The sequence below is a fragment of the Myxine glutinosa genome, chromosome 5, assembly GCF_964187855.1.
Source record: "Myxine glutinosa chromosome 5, kmMyxGlut1.1, whole genome shotgun sequence".
NCBI lineage: Eukaryota > Metazoa > Chordata > Myxini > Myxiniformes > Myxinidae > Myxine > Myxine glutinosa.
In genome coordinates, this window is record NC_136265.1 from 186,617,456 (window position 1) to 186,634,423 (window position 16,968).

At 48.1% G+C, this 16,968-nt stretch overlaps 1 protein-coding gene across 5 annotated transcripts in view; it reads left to right on the forward strand.

Annotated features, from left to right (window-relative positions):
- Nucleotides 1-3,924, forward strand: part of LOC137426599 (serine palmitoyltransferase 2) — a 62,000-nt gene extending 58,076 nt beyond the window's left edge. For 2 of the 5 annotated variants that reach the window (XM_068115267.2, XM_078779257.1), the window contains exon 12: nt 1,700-3,924. In XM_068115267.2, the coding sequence (XP_067971368.1) occupies nt 1,700-1,795 (96 nt within the window). In that variant the 3' untranslated portion in view covers nt 1,796-3,924. Of the gene's footprint in view, nt 1-823; nt 1,037-1,699 lie in introns of those variants that run through there. The other 3 variants (XM_068115265.2, XM_068115266.2, XM_078779259.1) reach the window with 3 other exon arrangements.
- Nucleotides 3,925-16,968: the final 13,044 nt, after the last annotated feature.

A 16,968-nucleotide genomic window follows, 5' to 3' on the forward strand; every position in this document is an offset into this window, starting at 1 on the left:
GTCATGCAAATGGTAAAGTTGTCTTTCAAAAGACTCCTAAAGATCAAGAATAATGCAGCTCCAAAGACATTGCCTTGTGGAACCCAAACCTAAAGGGAAAGTTAATTGGGAAAGATACCATCAAGAGACACCTGCTGTTTCTGCTCAGAAGGAATCGGAGAGGCATTTCCACAGGAGGACTTGTATAACCAAACAAAGACAACTTTGATACTGTCTCACACCCAGCTTTGTTTCAGAAGATCGAGAGATGGCTTAGCCGCTTGCTTGCGGTTTAGAGTGTCGAAGTAATTTCATTTACTTCCGTTTTAATTTGGCCTTGCATTCTTTTAGAACAGAATGTAGGTCGATGTTCTCTCAAATGTGTTATTGTGTTTCGTCACATGCCCATAGCATCACACCAATCCCCTCAAGGTTCACCCTTATCAGGAGGCCATTACACTACAAGACAAGCATTCCTGTGTTCAATTCATATGGAAAATGCAAGTTGGCTTTGCAGAGGAGATATAATAACACATTTGAGAGAACATCGACCTACATTCTGTTCGAAAATAATGCAAGGCCAAATTAAAATGGAAGTAAATGAAATTAGTTTAGAGCATCCATCCACAGCTGTATAAGAAGGAATAATGTAATCCAAATGGAATGGCCAGATATAAAGAAAAACTGGTTGTCAGAGAATTGCGAGTTGGAGAGGAGGTGGCATTTGAGGTCAATGTGGCAAAGATGACCTGCCATTTCTTTTTTTTATGATTGGGAGAAGGCTGAACGATCTGTAGTTGAAGGGATCAGTTTTGTAGCATTTCCTTGGATGTGATGTTTGCAGCTTTCCAAGAGGGAGGGAATTGTTCATCCAAGAAGGACCTCTGAAAGAGAGAGGGTATCAAGCTGCTCCTGCACATCCTCTTTCTGCTCTGTTCACCATATCATTTGCACTGGGTCATCTTTCATCTGCTTGGAACTCCACCAACATCACCGCATTATGTAAACAAAGTTCAAAAACCAAACCCTTAACTTCAGACCTATCAACTTCAGACCTTCAGACCTTCACCCTCCCCTCCTCTCCCCCCCCCCACCCCGCCCTCCCCCACCGCCTGCAACTCTTGTTTTGCATTGCTGAGCACAATTTATATTTCCGATCACGAGCCACAATTTTGTCCGAATCTCAATATTCCACCGCACTGAAAAGCGCAAGGGGCAAATTTCATCGGTCCAGATGGCGTAATATTTTGGCCAAGTACTGCTAAACTGGAGGTTTTTGGAAGTGACAACAAGGTGATTTGTGCTCTTCAATGTTCGAGTGTATAATTCATTTGAAATAAAATAAAAGTTTTAAAGGCTGTAGAAAACGTTTTTTCCATTTTCCGCTGTTAATGCAACATTAGGTGAGCTTGAAACTAGGTGGATGAGTTGGATAGGTGACAAGAACAAGCTGATTTGATTTTGGTGAACATCCAGATCCGGCCTATCGGTGTGATACAAAATGTGAACTGCTCAGTCTGGCGGAGGTATGCGCTCGACCAAGTACCGTTCAAGTTAAAAAAAATTGTCCCCTTCATCATTTTGCTCGCAATGTCGTGTTGCGCAAACACATATTTAGCTTTTTTTTTTGTAAAAAGAATTCCCATGAATATTTATCTTGTGATGCCATGGCATTTACAGTGCTTCTTTAATTTGCCCTTGGCATGGCCTTGTCTTGCAGGTGCTGAAAGCAATGGATGAAGTCGGGGATCTCTTGCAAGTGAAGTATTCTCGGCACCGCAGATCACAGCAGCTCATTGAAGAGCTGGTCTATTGAACGCGCTACACAACTGATGGCTCTCAGACGGTTTATTTTGTCCTGGAAAGTGTCACGGTTCACCTTGCATCACCTTATTCACACTCGCGTGCATCATATTCTTTACAGACCTTCACAGGTTTTAATCTAAGGCTCAATTATTTAAATACTACGTCTGGTCTTTTTGTTTGCTGTGAGGGCATTACGATCGGGAGTTTATTGTTTTTATTTGTTTTGCACTTTTTTTTAGAAGTTTGAGCAAAAATACTGACACATTCCACTGGCTTCATGCAACTCACCCAACAATGGTAAAAACGTGTGACATTGGTGAGAAACAAGCAATGCAAAGTTTTGCTGGTGAGCATCATTCCTTCATTGTTGAGGAGATGGTGAGGGGTGGGTTCGTGGTGGGAGAGACTTCTTGACTCCCTTCCATAATGCCAAAGCATCTGTCGATGATTGCCTGCATGTTTCAGATTTTTTAATTGGAAGCATGATCCTTGTACTTTGCAGAGTTGTTGTTTTTTATTTTCTGTTAAACATTGCACACCGAAAATTACAACTGTTTCGACATTTCTCATGCAAGCAAGCCCTGGAGTCAAAGACTTACTTTCAGCAGTTTGGTCACGTTGGGTCTTTGAGATCGAAACAAAACGAATATTGAGTTTCAGTTATTATTGTTGAAATTTTTTTTTTCAATTCCCATATGCTTAATTTAGCCTTTGGTTTACAGTTTGGTTTGAACACACATATCCAATGCTCAGTTATCGATAAAAGGTTCATGCTGCAAAAACCGAAACTCCTCTCGTCACGCACCATTGAGTAGAACTTGTTCAAATGACACTGAAATCTAAATCTGCAAAATGAAAGGGAGCGGGGAGTAGCTTGAGACAAACAAATACTTGGTACCTGCCCATTTCATCAAGTGGAAAGCTGGCCTACCTGTGTACATAGCGGATCATTCCGTGAGCGAGCGATGTTCTTCTCTGGAGGCATGGCCAGGAACCATAAAATTATTTCCTTGTCCGATTGTCGCTACGTTCGTCCAAGTGCGGCGACGTGATGTGGCCGTGTAATGAAGGAGATGTTCGCTCTTGCTCATTCATTGGCCTGTCTGTCTACGACCTCTTTTTGCACGTTCTTCCTTCAGCTCGGTTGTTGGCTTCTTGTGGAAATGTACTTCTCGCAAGTCTTCCCACTCTGGTGCCTTGGGATTGCTACATCTCTCGTATCGATTCGAAAGAAGGACTGTTTTGGTAGGTTGTATAATGAAACCAATAATGTATAAAATGACTTTCTTGGAAGGACTTCATTTTATTTATATTTTCCCCCTCCCCTTTTGCAAATCTAAGTTTATTTTTGCAAATTGCAGAGGTGGTTTTGGGGGTAGGATTTACTAACGTGCTAATTTATGTCCGTGAGCATATTGTCTCCCAAGCCGAGGTTCCAAGTGTAGCTGTTTTCTTGTACAGGCATCAGATTCTAAATGATTGTGAGGATGTGAGCTATTGTCCTTGCTGGGAATTTGATACACTTTTTGATAATTCCTCAAACTCTCGGTGGGGAGTGTTATGGTTATACGAGTGTGTGTGTGTGTGTGTGTGTGTGTGTGTGTGTGTGTGTGTGTGTGTGTGTGTGTGTGTGTGTGTGTGTGTGTGTGTGTGTGTGTGTGCGTGCATGTGCAACTTTTTTATTTTATTTTTCTCTTTGGCAGTGTGTATTCACCCAGAACCGAAAACATTTGCCTTAATGGTGTTTTACTAGTCGAGCGATTCCGCTCGAGTGAAGCTGTTACCCGTATCGGTAAAAGTTAACTTTCCTTGGTGTGAGCCAATCCTAACAGGATTTTTCTTTTTCTTTGGCGTTATTTTCCATTAACCAATGAAATCACTTTGCTGGTTAAAAAATATCATTAAGGTGAACGTTACATATACCGGCTCTATACACCCTTTGTTTTTCTTGACTTTGTACTTTCCGCATTGTCTGTTCTTGTTCACACCATGTCTCTGCCCATTCATGAGCGATCCAGTTGGCACGAGGAGAAGTACCACTGATTTTGGATTCCTTACATTGTTTTGATTCGGAGTTTTAGAATGAATAATGTTTTGTTCTGTACATATATTTTCAATATTAAAAGCTTCTCAAATGCTTATTTTGTGCTTTATTATCATTCGTTTTGAGCTTAAACAGATCGAGTCATTGAAGCAAGCAAGAGACTGAAGTTGCATTAGAACGTGACGTTTCCACTGGAAAGAGCATGCTGGTTAAAACTACTGTGGCCACCAATGTAGTCACATCTGCTGTGGAATAGAGGTATATCATCAAGTTCCTTTTGAAGGATGACGTCAAAGTTCCTGGTATTCACAGGAGAGAACTCAGTGTTGCCTGTGTTGCACATAGTTGTTTAAATGATGCAGCGAGGTAAAAAAAAAATGGCCGTCATTTGGTGAGTGATTTTAGGGTATTCTCACATGCAACCAACTGCTTTGACCCGGAAATTAAACAGCTAATTTTGGAGAATCACCAAATTGCTACACATTAAAATGCAGGAGAATTGGGTGACAGTTTTGGAAGTGTAGAAATGGTCATTGAACTCCCTTGAAATTCGATAATGTTGGTCTGTGCAAAGTGTGTACCAGAAAACATAGTGTTTGGGCTTTAGGGAACTTGTTTGGCCGGTGCAAAGAAAGTAAATAAATAAACTGGATTGTTTCCAAGGGGTGTGAGATGAATTTGCAGTTGTAGTGACAAAGGAATGGTCCGCCATTTCATGCCAGAGTCAAAGCGAGCCTTGCAGGTCTTTCATCATCCACTAAAACTTTTTGACAATTGGTAGTCTATCCCTGGACCGGAACATGCTGATCCTCTGTTATTTTGTTCTTGAAGAACAGGTTTACAATGCACACTGCATATGCCAAGCCTGACTGCCTTGATTTGCTGTGCAGAAAATGCCAAGGTTCCTAATCCCTCCCTCTTCCTGTACCATCCTATACCTCATTGGCTTACTAATGTTATTGAAGCAACTTGTGAGACAAGTTGCAATATAATGTGATTGTTCCACTGGACAAAGTATTCTTGGTAAAACTACTATGGCAGCCAATGCAGTCACCTTTGCTGTTGGACCGAGGTGTATCACAAAGTTCCTTTTGAAGGTTGACATCAAAGCATTCATGTGGTGAGGCAAGGCGGTACTTTTGAAATGACGTATTCCATCCTAAATTGTTCGGTGCATATGCACAGAAACCCCTAGTAATGAAGTTCATTGGGGTGGCCTAGATGTATTTCCTGCGTGCCAGATAAGGACTGTAGCATGAAACGACCGGATAAAAAAAAAACTTTGAAAGAAGCCGACAATACTTGTGAGAAAAGGGTGTGCCTCTGCATAACGAAAGATTTGGAGAACTCGCTGATCAACTATTCCAAAAAGCTGATATCTTGCACCCCGTACTGCATAACCTCGCGACGATGTGGGCCCGTGAAAACCCACCCGAAAGTTTGTAGATGGTGCATTCTGATCAAACCATCGTGCTTCTTAACACCGATGGTAAGATCATATCGGCGGCTTGTCAATGCAAAGGCTAAGTTTTACATGATGTTATTTACTATTAATCATTTTTGAGAGAAGTGGGAGTTGTGTGGGCTTTGAGTGCCATTATAAATATAAAATAAATTTGTTTATTTCTGGGGCCACAGGAGAAATTGTACTTGATATTTGCATCTATAGGTGAAAGGTGTGTGTGTCTGTGTCTGTGTCTGTGTCTGTGTCTGTTGTTAATCTCCATGTGAAGGTTTCAGAAGGTGGAACGGAGTCCTTCCAGGTCTTGAAGTATCCACCTCCATTTCAGTAAGGGATCATGATTCATGGACTAGTTTTTGAAGTTTTCTTGTTCTCAAAGTTTTGTTCCGAGGACTCTTTTGAGGATTGTCACCGAGCCTTGGACAGCTTCCAACTGCAGTTAGTTTGTCGTAATATTCTCAGAAATGGCTTCTAAGATCTCTGCAATGTTCTTTTTATCATTCCTATTGCTCCCATAATCACTGGTACAATTTTGGTTCTCTTCAGCTTCCAGAATCTTTCCACTTCATTTTTGAGGTCTATGGTCATTTTATTGTTTTTTGCTTAGTTTAGGCCAAAATTTGAGGACTGACACCTCAATTAGCAATGCCTCCTTTTTGTCCCCCGTCGCACCGCGGAGCGAAAGGGGGACTATGGTTTTCCCCTCTGTCCGTGTGTCCGTGCAGGCGTGCGTGCGTGCGTAAGCGAAGGACCGCATTCGAATTTGGTGTGTGGGTGCAACCCACGTCAAAATCCAAGATGGCCGCCGTCATGTATGTCTGATGCCATGTATGTCTGAACCTTGTGAGCTGAATATCTTGAAAAATAAGTGAAGTACCAACGTCTAATCTGGTGTGTGGGTGTATCTACGCATAAGGAAGAACGCTATTTAAAATTGGGTCGCCACGTCAAAATCCAAGATGGCCACCACCATATATATGTCTGAACCATATGAGCGGAATATCTTGAAAAATAAGCGGAGTACCAACTTCTAATCTGGTATGTGGGTGTATCTCGACAAAAGCAAGAACCCTGTTTAAAATTGGGTCGCCACGTCAAAATCCAAGATGGCCGCCGCCATGTATGTCTGAACCTTGAGATGAATATCTTGAAAAATAAGCGAAGTACCAACTTCTAATTTGGTGTGTGGGTGTATCTACGCATAAGGGAGAACGCTATTGAAAATTGGGTCGCCACGTCAAAATCCAAGATGGCCGCCTTGCGTCTTCCACTTTGTCAACTCGCATCACTTCACCGACGGGGGACCTAGGCGTAACGCTTGTCTTTTTTGTACCTCAGTACTATATCCGGTCGCAATGCTTTGTTTTCTTTGTTCCTGCTTGATGGGATCATTCGGTCATACATTAGCATGACGTCCTTGTTTTCAGTGATTGCTTTCAGTTCATGTTTCCACCAGTTTTCTTGAACTGAGATATTGGGTGTGCAGCTGCTCTGACATGAGTTTTGTACATCCTCATAGGTGGTGACACATACTTTGTTTCTACCTTGCTTACATAGTTACCTACTTTTCTCTTTTTCTATATTCTTGTAAGTCCGATTTGCATTAAGGAACAGAGCAAACCTGGTTAACCACTTTGAAATTGCCACTTTCGTCAAAATCCTGAAAATTATGTTTCAAAGACTATTTGAATCACACTTCACGATAGTGATGGCAGGTTAAAAGTGCCTGTCGAGGAGAACCAGGTCACTGAAAGTACACACACACACACAGCAACTGCGCAAAAGGCCTCGTTTAGCATTCATACGTTAGTCGCATATTACCAGAAAGCAGCGGTGAGGCTTTGGTGGAAAGTTTACATCCTGCAGAATATGAACTTTTTCTCCTGACGAGGTAGAGAAATTCCTCACCTGTCGTGATTTTGCAACTTGTACTGACAATGTCAGCACCCTAATACTCAAACGGTCCATCTGCCTTGTCTACTCCTGTTTCCCCTGCTCTATCCAAGTCATTTCTCCTGTACCATGTAAACACCATCATATGAAAATCATGGGAGTCATCCTCCTTCCCAATGTAAGAAAATGGAATTTATAATTGCAGCAGAATCTGGTACTGGCTCTCTGATCTGCAGTCTGGCCCAGATCATCCCATCTTGGACACACTACTTCTGTGTCACCATTGGATGGATGCTCTCAATCAAAGATAAACGTCAGGGATATCTCACTGGACATCTCTCATGCTGAAGGAGCGGCGCTCCAACGCGAGTCGAAAGAAGTGACGCGACCAAAGACGGAATTCGTCCGAGTTGCTTTATTGAAACAAAACAGCTCAGGTATTCTGACCAAAAGCCCGTTTATCGGGCAGCAATATATATACACATTTATGTCGGGAAGTTTGCCCGGCACAAGCTATACCGGGCATGCCCGGGTGTCAAGGGCGAGCCTTGGAAAGGCGAGTCTGGACCTGCCCGGGCGTGTTTGGCTGCGGCCTGGCAAGTCGAGGCTGGGCGTGCCCGGGCGATCTGGACGAGCACTGGAAAGGCGAGAGCGGGCATGCCCAGACGCTCTGGGCGAGCCCTGGAAAGGCGATAGCGGGCATGCCCGGACGCTCTGGGCGAGCCCTGGAAAGGCGATAGCGGGCATGCCCGGACGCTCTGGGTGAGCCCTGGAAAGGCGAGAGCGGGCATGCCCGGGAAAGACGAGACCGGGCGTGCCCGGGAGGTTCGGGCGTGCCCGGGAACAGTGAGTCCGGGCATGCCCGGGAGAGGCGCGTCTGGCCGTGTTCTGGCCGGTGCAAGGCGATTGTGTGCATCCAGCGGTAACCGCTACACACGCCCCTCCAGAATCGACCTGCACCGGCAGGGTCAATTTAAGGGGGGTCCGGATGACCCGGCTGAAGCGACCCCTGGAGGGTCGTGGGGAGGGGTCCGACGTGGTGGTGGGTGGTCGAGCGGGGGGAACTGTGGATGGGGGGCGGCCTCGCCGCGGAGGAAGGGCCAACCGTGGTCAGTCGACGTCCATGTGCGCCGGTTTGAGGCGGTCCACAGAGATCCTGTCCGACCGGCCGCCAACGTCGACGACAAAGGACTTGTCGCCCCGTCGCAGGACCCGGAAGGGCCCGTCGTACGGCGGCCGGAGTGGCCCCCGGTGCGCGTCATGACGCACAAAGACGTACTCCGCTGTGCGAAGCGCCGGGGGGACGTAGGACTGGGGGCCACCGTGGCGGGACGTTGGCACGGGGGCAAATCGGCGGGCGGCCTCCTGGAGGTCCGAGCGCTGGTGTGCGGCGGACCAGGGACTGGTAGCGTCGGGCATGAACTCGCCTGGGACGCGGAGCGGCTGGCTGTAGACGAGCTCGGCGGCGGACGCCCGGAGGTCCTCCTTGGGGGCCGTGCGGAGGCCCAAAAGGACCCACGGCAGCCGGTCGGTCCAACCGTCGTCCTGAAGGCCGGCCATGAGTGCGGCCTTCATGGAGCGGTGAAACCGCTCGCACAACCCGTTGGCTTGGGGGTGGTAGGCCGTGGTGCGGTGCAGCGTGACCCCCAACGAGCGGGCGACCGCGCCCCAAAGTTCGGACGTGAACTGTGGGCCACGGTCGGACGAGATGTCCGCCGGTGCGCCGAAGCACGCGACCCAGGTGGCGATGAACGCCTGCGCCACGTCGGCGGTGGTGGTGGAGGTGAGGGGCACGGCCTCCGGCCACCTGGTGGTCCTGTCCACCATGGTGAGCAGGTGGGTGAACCCCCGCGATGGGGGCAGGGGACCCACCAGGTCCACGTGGATGTGGTCGAAACGCCGTGCAGGCACGGTGAAAGGTGCCAGCGGGGCCTGGGTGTGGCGGTGGACCTTGGCCCGCTGGCAGGCCGTGCAGGCATTGGCCCAGTCGCGGACGTTCCGTCGAAGGCCGTGCCAGACGAAACGCGCCGACACCAGCTTCTGAGAAGCTTTCCGGCCCGGGTGAGAAAGGCCGTGGATGGAGGCGAAGATGCGGCGCTGCCAGGAAACGGGCACGATGGGGTGAGGCTGGCCCTGGGAGACGTCGCAGAGCAGGACGGTGCCCGCAAAGGGGATGTCGGCCAGGGGGAGGTCCGTGTCCGCCGCCCGGAGGGCCTGCACCGAGGTGTCGGTGGTCTGGTCGGCCGCCATGAGCGCGAAGTCCACGCCGAGGTGGACCACGTTCGCGCTGGCCCGAGAAAGACAGTCGGCCACAGCGTTGTCTTTGCCGGCGACGTGCCGGATGTCCGTGGTGAATTCCGACACGGCGGAGAGGTGGCGCTGCTGGCGGGCCGACCACGGCTCCGTGACTTTGGCCATTGTGTAGACCAACGGCTTGTGGTCGACGAAAGCCGTGAACGGGCGGCCCTCCAGGAGGTGTCGGAAATGGCGAATGGCCAGGAATAGACCGAGCAGCTCGGGGTCGAACGTGCTGTATTTTAACTCGTTCCGCCGGAGCTGCCGGCTGAAAAAAGCGAGTGGCTGCCAAACCCCGTCCACCCATTGTTCATGGACGGCGCCCACCGCGTAGTTGGAGGCGTCCGTAGTGAGGGCGATGGGCGCGTTGAGCACCGGGTGAGCCAGCAGCGTTGCGTCGGCGAGGGCCCGTTTTGCGCTCGCGAAGGCCACGTCCATGGCCGCGGACCAAACGATGTCATGCTTGGCCGGCTTGCCCCGGAGGGCCTCGTAAAGGGGCCGCATGAGCTGAGCAGCGCGGGGCACGAATCGGTGATAAAAATTCACCATGCCGAGGAACTCTTGTAGGGCCTTGATGGAACGGGGATGCGGGAACGTGGTGATGGCCTCGACCTTGGTCGGCAGTGGCACGGCCCCGGTCTTGGTGATGCGGTGGCCCAAAAAGTCAACGGTCGTCGTGCCGAAGTGGCATTTGGCCGGGTTGACAATTAAGCCGTGCTCGCTGAGGCGACCGAACAGTGTTCGGAGGTGGAGGAGGTGCTCGGCGCGGGACGTGCTGGCGACGAGGATGTCGTCTAGATAGACGAAAAGAAATGGCAGGTTGCGCAGCACGCCGTCTATTAAGCGCTGGAACGCCTGGGCCGCGTTCTTGAGGCCAAACGGCATCCTCAAAAATTCGAACAGGCCGAACGGCGTGATGACGGCCGTCTTCGGGACGTCGGCCGCCCGGACAGGTACCTGGTGGTATCCCCGTATCAGGTCAATTTTGGAAAATATGACCCGTCCCGCCAAACGGGCGGAAAAGTCCTGGATGTGCGGGATCGGGTACCTGTCGGGGGTGGTAGCGTCGTTGAGGCGGCGGTAGTCGCCACACGGGCGCCATCCACCCCCCGGCTTTGGCACGATGTGCAGTGGTGAGGCCCACACGCTATTGGAGCGCCGCACGATGCCGAGGTGCTCCAACGCGTCGAACTCGGCCTTTGCCACGGCGAGCTTGGCCGGGTCGAGGCGGCGGGCCCTGGCGTAGACCGGCGGGCCCGTAGTGGGTATGTGGTGCTCGATCCCATGCCGCACTGCGACGGCCGAAAACGTCGGCCGTGTGAGGGCCGGGAATTCCGCGAGCAGGCGAGCGAACTCGTTCGCCGTCGGGAGGGCGCACGCCAATTCGGTCGGCGCGGAGCTGCTCATCGTGCACGCCAGGGAGCTGAAGGTCTCGGCGTTGACAAGGCGACGACGTTTGACGTCGACCAGCAGCCCGTGCGCGCAGAGGAAGTCGGCGCCCAGCAAAGCCATGGGGACGCAGGCGGTCACAAAGGTCCACTGAAAGCGCTGGCTGCCGAAGCAGAGGGTGACGTTGCGCGGGCCGAAAGTGCGTATGGCCGAGCCATTAGCAGCGACCAAAGAGGGGCCGCAAACGGCGTCCCGCCTGTCCTGCTCGGAGGCGGGTATGACGCTCAGTTGGGCGCCGGTGTCACAAAGGAAACGCCGCCCGGACGCTTTGTCCCGAATAAAAAGCAAGTTGCCCGAGTGGCCGGCGCTCATGGCTGGGACTGAACGCCGGCCCGGCCGTTTCCCGACTTGCCGAAAGTGCACGGGGGTCGGCACGTCCGAGCCTTGTGTCCGAACCTGGCGTGGTAATAACACCACGCCTTGTCAGGTGGAGGCCCCGGCCGTCGTGTCGGAAGCGGTCGGTGCGGCGTGGCGGCCGCCAGTTTCACCGGCAGTTCGGCCTCCAACCGCGCAGGGCGCTCGGGCGTCGTGGGCGTCGCCTCGGACGGCGGCAGGCTCCAGGTAGCCGCGCCGATGTGTTGGCCCGCCGAGGAGATTTTATCGGCTTCCCTGGCGAGGGCGCGGGGATCGGTGATCGACGTGCCAGCCAGGGCGAGGCGTACCGGGTGAGGCAGCTGGCGAAGGAACAACTCGCGGAACAGAAAATCCGGAGAGTGCTCACCGAGCAACGAGAGCATATAGTCCATGCGCTCGGACGGGCGCGTGTCGCCGAGCTCGGGCAGGTCGAGCAGGCGCCGTGCGAGTGCCGCCGGTGAGAGGGCGAAAGCGTCGAGGAGGAGCGTCTTCAGCGCGTCATACTTGTCGGCAGCCGGCGGGTGCTCGAGGAGGCTCAGGGCGCGGGCCGCGGTGGCGGAACCGAGCGCTGCCACGACGTGGTGGAAGCGGGTGTCGTCCGCGGTGATGCCTCGCAGGGCGAACTGGGAGTCCGCCTGGGCGAACCAAACAGCCGCGTGAGCCTCCCAGAAGGTAGGCAGTTTAAGAGTCACTGCCGTGTCCATGTCGGTAGGTCACCAGTGAAGGAGCGGCGCTCCAACGCGAGTCGAAAGAAGTGACGCGACCAAAGACGGAATTCGTCCGAGTTGCTTTATTGAAACAAAACAGCTCAGGTATTCTGACCAAAAGCCCGTTTATCGAGCAGCAATATATATACACATTTATGTCGGGAAGTTTGCCCGGCACAAGCTATACCGGGCATGCCCGGGTGTCAAGGGCAAGCCTTGGAAAGGCGAGTCTGGACCTGCCCGGGCGTGTTTGGCTGCGGCCTGGCAAGTCGAGGCTGGGCGTGCCCGGGCGCTCTGGACGAGCACTGGAAAGGCGAGAGCGGGCATGCCCGGACGCTCTGGGCGAGCCCTGGAAAGGCGATAGTGGGCATGCCCGGACGCTCTGGGCGAGCCCTGGAAAGGCGATAGCGGGCATGCCCGGACGCTCTGGGCGAGCCCTGGAAAGGCGAGAGCGGGCATGCCCGGGAAAGACGAGACCGGGCGTGCCCGGGAGGTTCGGGCGTGCCCGGGAACAGTGAGTCCGGGCATGCCCGGGAGAGGCGCGTCTGGCCGTGTTCTGGCCGGTGCAAGGCGATTGTGTGCATCCAGCGGTAACCGCTACAATGCTATGTTTATCTAGAACTTTGCCCTGATTTCCAAACTGCAAGCAAGTGCTATCACCGTTCCATTCTGGCTTTGCGTGTGTATGTTCACAGATCGGATATCCTGCGCTCTTTTAAGTAGCAGGTTGCTTTGGATGGAATACGATCCCGTACTGTATCAGTAGGCCAGTGTCCCACAAAATAGCGTTTTGGAACCGATGCTGTTCTTGATGTACATCAATGACATGTCGTCGTCATTGGAAAAATCCATGGTCTCGGTTTGCGGACCGTCCACTCTGTGTGGAATATTTCAGGCAGGCTCTGGTAGCTCCCTCAGCTGATCTGCCGAAAGGGAATTTGGTATCTTTCATCTTGAAATTCTCTGCAGGACCTGTCAGTTTATCATTGTCCACAAGGCCTTTGTCTGGGGCGTCATCGAATGTGGTTCCCCAATGTGGACTGATGCTCATGCTTCCCATCTTGCCCTCTCTTTCCCCTGTCATTGAAGCTATGGAATCTTAGGCCTTCTGTGTCATTGGAATCTCCCATTGAGAAGATGTCCCAGGGTCTGCTTCTTGCTCGCCATTTGAAGGTTGGTCACGTTGCAGTTTCTTTTTTAACCGGCACTATTCTGGTCATGTGCCTCCTGCCTTCCAAACTATCCACCCAGGCCCAGTGCCTTCAAGATGTGCACATTCTGCCAGAAAATTTCACCTGTGGAGCTGTCTCAAACTCTGCCTCAAACTCCTGTCCTCCAAGATGTCAAGTCTGCTGCCCACCGGTACCTTGTCGTCGACCATTTCCACCATTGAGCTTCAGCACCCCTGATATCTTGTCCTCACCCTTCTATAATTCCTCTCCTTGTATTAGTACTATGGTGCATTATTATAATAATAATTTCGGTTTTATTGTCAAACACCAAACAAAAGTCCAAAAGCTAAGGATGTTTGGCGTACAAAAAAATCGCTGATAAAAATACATGTATCATCCTACTATTAATTAATTTGTGGCTAACCCCCGCTCTAGCAGGGAAAATGGCCTTAAAATGCATGTTGTGTTGTTGTATCCTACTATTAATTTGCAATTGGTCATCGGCTTTGACACCAAAACAAATTTTTATTATGGACACTAAGCATCAAAAAGCTACATTTATCGAACAAAGCTTCAAATGAAGCACCTCACCGCCGTTTAGAGCACTGTATTTAAATGTATTTATATATAAAAATTTATATATATATATATATATATATATATATATATATATATATATATATATATATATACATATATATATATATATATATATATACGTATATACAGTATATATATATATATATATATATATATACAGTATATATGTATGTATATATATATATATATATATATATATATATATATATATATATATATATATATATATATATATATATATATATATATATATACAGTATATATATATATATATATATATATATATATATATATATATATATATATATATACAGTATATATATATACATATATATACATATATATATATATATATATATAGATTTAAATTGCATCAGATGTGGCACAAAATGCACATTGTTGCTCCCAGCTTGCCGGCTCAATGACAGAAGACGCCATTTGTATTTTGCCTTCTCAATCCCTACCACATTTTAATCTAACTTGCTAGTACATATAATAATATAAATTGGCATCAAAAATAAAACAAGAAATCACAATCAGAGATTGCAGACCCCTGCCAGGATGTTTGTAGTTTGTGTGGTGTTTATTAGCTGCTGTTTTTGTCTGATTTATTGGTGACATAGATTTATATTCAATCCAATATGGCGGCCGAACCACGTGATTGATGAAATCTTCTTTTTTTTTTCCTCCAAGTTATCCCAAGATGATGCTCAAGAAATTTCATCCTGATCGGATGGAGTTTTGTACTTGTCGAATTATGACATCTTAACGGAGGCACCTATGACATCATCAACAAAAGTTATTCCCAATGGAGAGTTCTTTACAATAAGCCATGTCTCAATTTTTTTCGATGCAGCGCTTTCGGAGATAGAGGTGCAAAGTTTTTCGGGTTTTCCAAGATAGCACCTGTACCACGTGTCCTATGACGACACAATTATCATTAAAATATTCTGCAGGAAGAGGTGCACATATGGTGAAAAATTCCTGTCAATTGGACCAACGCTTGCAGAGAAAAGCATATTTATTCTGTATGAACAAACAGACAGACAGACAGACAGACAGACAGACAAATGAAAAAACGCTCATAGAGCGACACTTGGCAAAAGAAAGTACATGGCACTCAGTAGAGCATCCTTTTGACCTCACAAATATTTGGTGGTTGAATTTAGTGATCTGATACAGTCGTGGCTAAAAAATATTGGCACCCTTGGACTTTTTTCAAATAACTCACAATTTTCTGTAAAAATAAGTTTAAATTGACAAAAGTATTTAGTCTCCACAATTCTTTATTTCACTGTTAATATTACAGAACCTTTGTTTTTGATTCAGAACTTAATATATCCTTTTAAATCAGAAAATAAAAACAGATGGCATTGACGAAATTATTGACACCCTTGATTTAATATTTGGAAGCACAGACTTTGGACAAAATAACTGCAGTCAAGTGCTTCCTATAGCCATCAAAGAGCTTCCTACACCTCTCCACTGGCAGTTTGGCCCACTCTCCTTGTGAAAACCGCTCCAGTTCTCCCAGATTTGAAGGGTGCCTTCCACCAACTGCTGTTTTCACATCTCCCCACAGGTGTTCAATGGGATGTAGATATGGACTCATTGCTGGCCACTTCAGAACAGTCCAGCATTTTATCTTGAACCATTCCTGGGTGCTTTTTGAAGTGTCTATGGGGTCATTGTCCTGCTGCAAGACCCATGACCTTCGATGGAGACCCAGCTTTCTGACACTGGGTTTAACATTGCGCTTCAAAATGCCTTCGTAATCTCCTGATTTCATGATGCCATGCACACATTCAAGGCACCCAGTGCCAGGACAGCACAGCAACCCCAAATCATCACTGAACCTTCTCCATGTTTGACTGTAGGGAAGGTGTTCTTTTCTTTGAAGGCTTCATTTTCCCTTCTGTAAACATAGAGATGATGTGCTTTACCAAAAAGCTCTAATTTGGTCTCATCTGTCCACAGGACATTCTCCCAGAAGATTTTGCTTTTTCAGGTGTGTTTTGTAAAACTTCAGTCAGGATTTCTTATGTCTCTCTCTCAGCAGTGGGGTCCACCTGGGTCTCCTATCACAGAACCCCCTTTCATTTAGTTGGTGACGGATGGTGCGAGTAGAAACTGTTGTACCTTGTGTCTGAAGGTCAGCTTGAATCTGATTGGCAGTTGATCGAGGTGCTTTCTCTGCCATTTGAACAATCCTTCGCTGCAATCTTCGATCAAATTATCTTTTGCGGCCACGTCCAGGGAGGTTGGCTACAGTGCCATGGGCCTTAAACTTCCTGACAACATTACGTATGGTGGACACAGGAACATCAAGGTCTCTAGAGATGGACTTGTAGCCTTGAGATTGTCCATGCCTGGCTACAATCTTGTGTCTGACCTCCTCAGACAATTCTCTGGTTTTCTTTATTTTCTCCATGCTCATTGTGGTGCACCCAGTGACACAAAACAGCACCAATGACTCCTTTTCTCTATTCAAACTGGTTGAATGAGTGATTTTTATATTGCAGGCACCTGCAACTCACCACAGGTAAGTTCAATTCCAAAGTAAAGGAGAATCACCTGCTTGAAATCTAATTATTTCTAACAACTTCTAAAAGGTGCCAATAATATTGTCCAGGTCATTTTGGGATTTCTGTGTGGAATAAACTAAGATTTAGTATTTTTTCAGCTTTTTGGTTTTGTTCCACTGCAAACCAAAAAAATACATCTGTGGATACCAAATTATTTTTTAATTTCAACAATTTTCTGGAAGAAATGGTGCATTATTTGAAAAAAGTGTAATGGTACCAATATTTTTGGCCACGACTGTATGAAAATCCTATTCAGATTTCAAGTCAATCGGATTAAATTTGAGGATTTTAGAAATTTGAAGAAGAGTGGTTGACCTTTTGACCTCTAAAATAAATAGCATTCTGTCGGACCACCAACTCCAACATTTGGTGAAATTTCGTAAAGATCAGTTTAAATTGTGACCTGTAGGCAAGTATAAGTGAGCGGACAGACAAACACACACACACACACACACACACACACACACACACACACACACACACACAAACAAATACACATGCACACACAAACACACACAAATAAATACACATGCACACACAAACACACACAAACAAATACACATGCACACACACAAACGCAAACACACAAACAAATACACATGCACACACAAACAAATACACA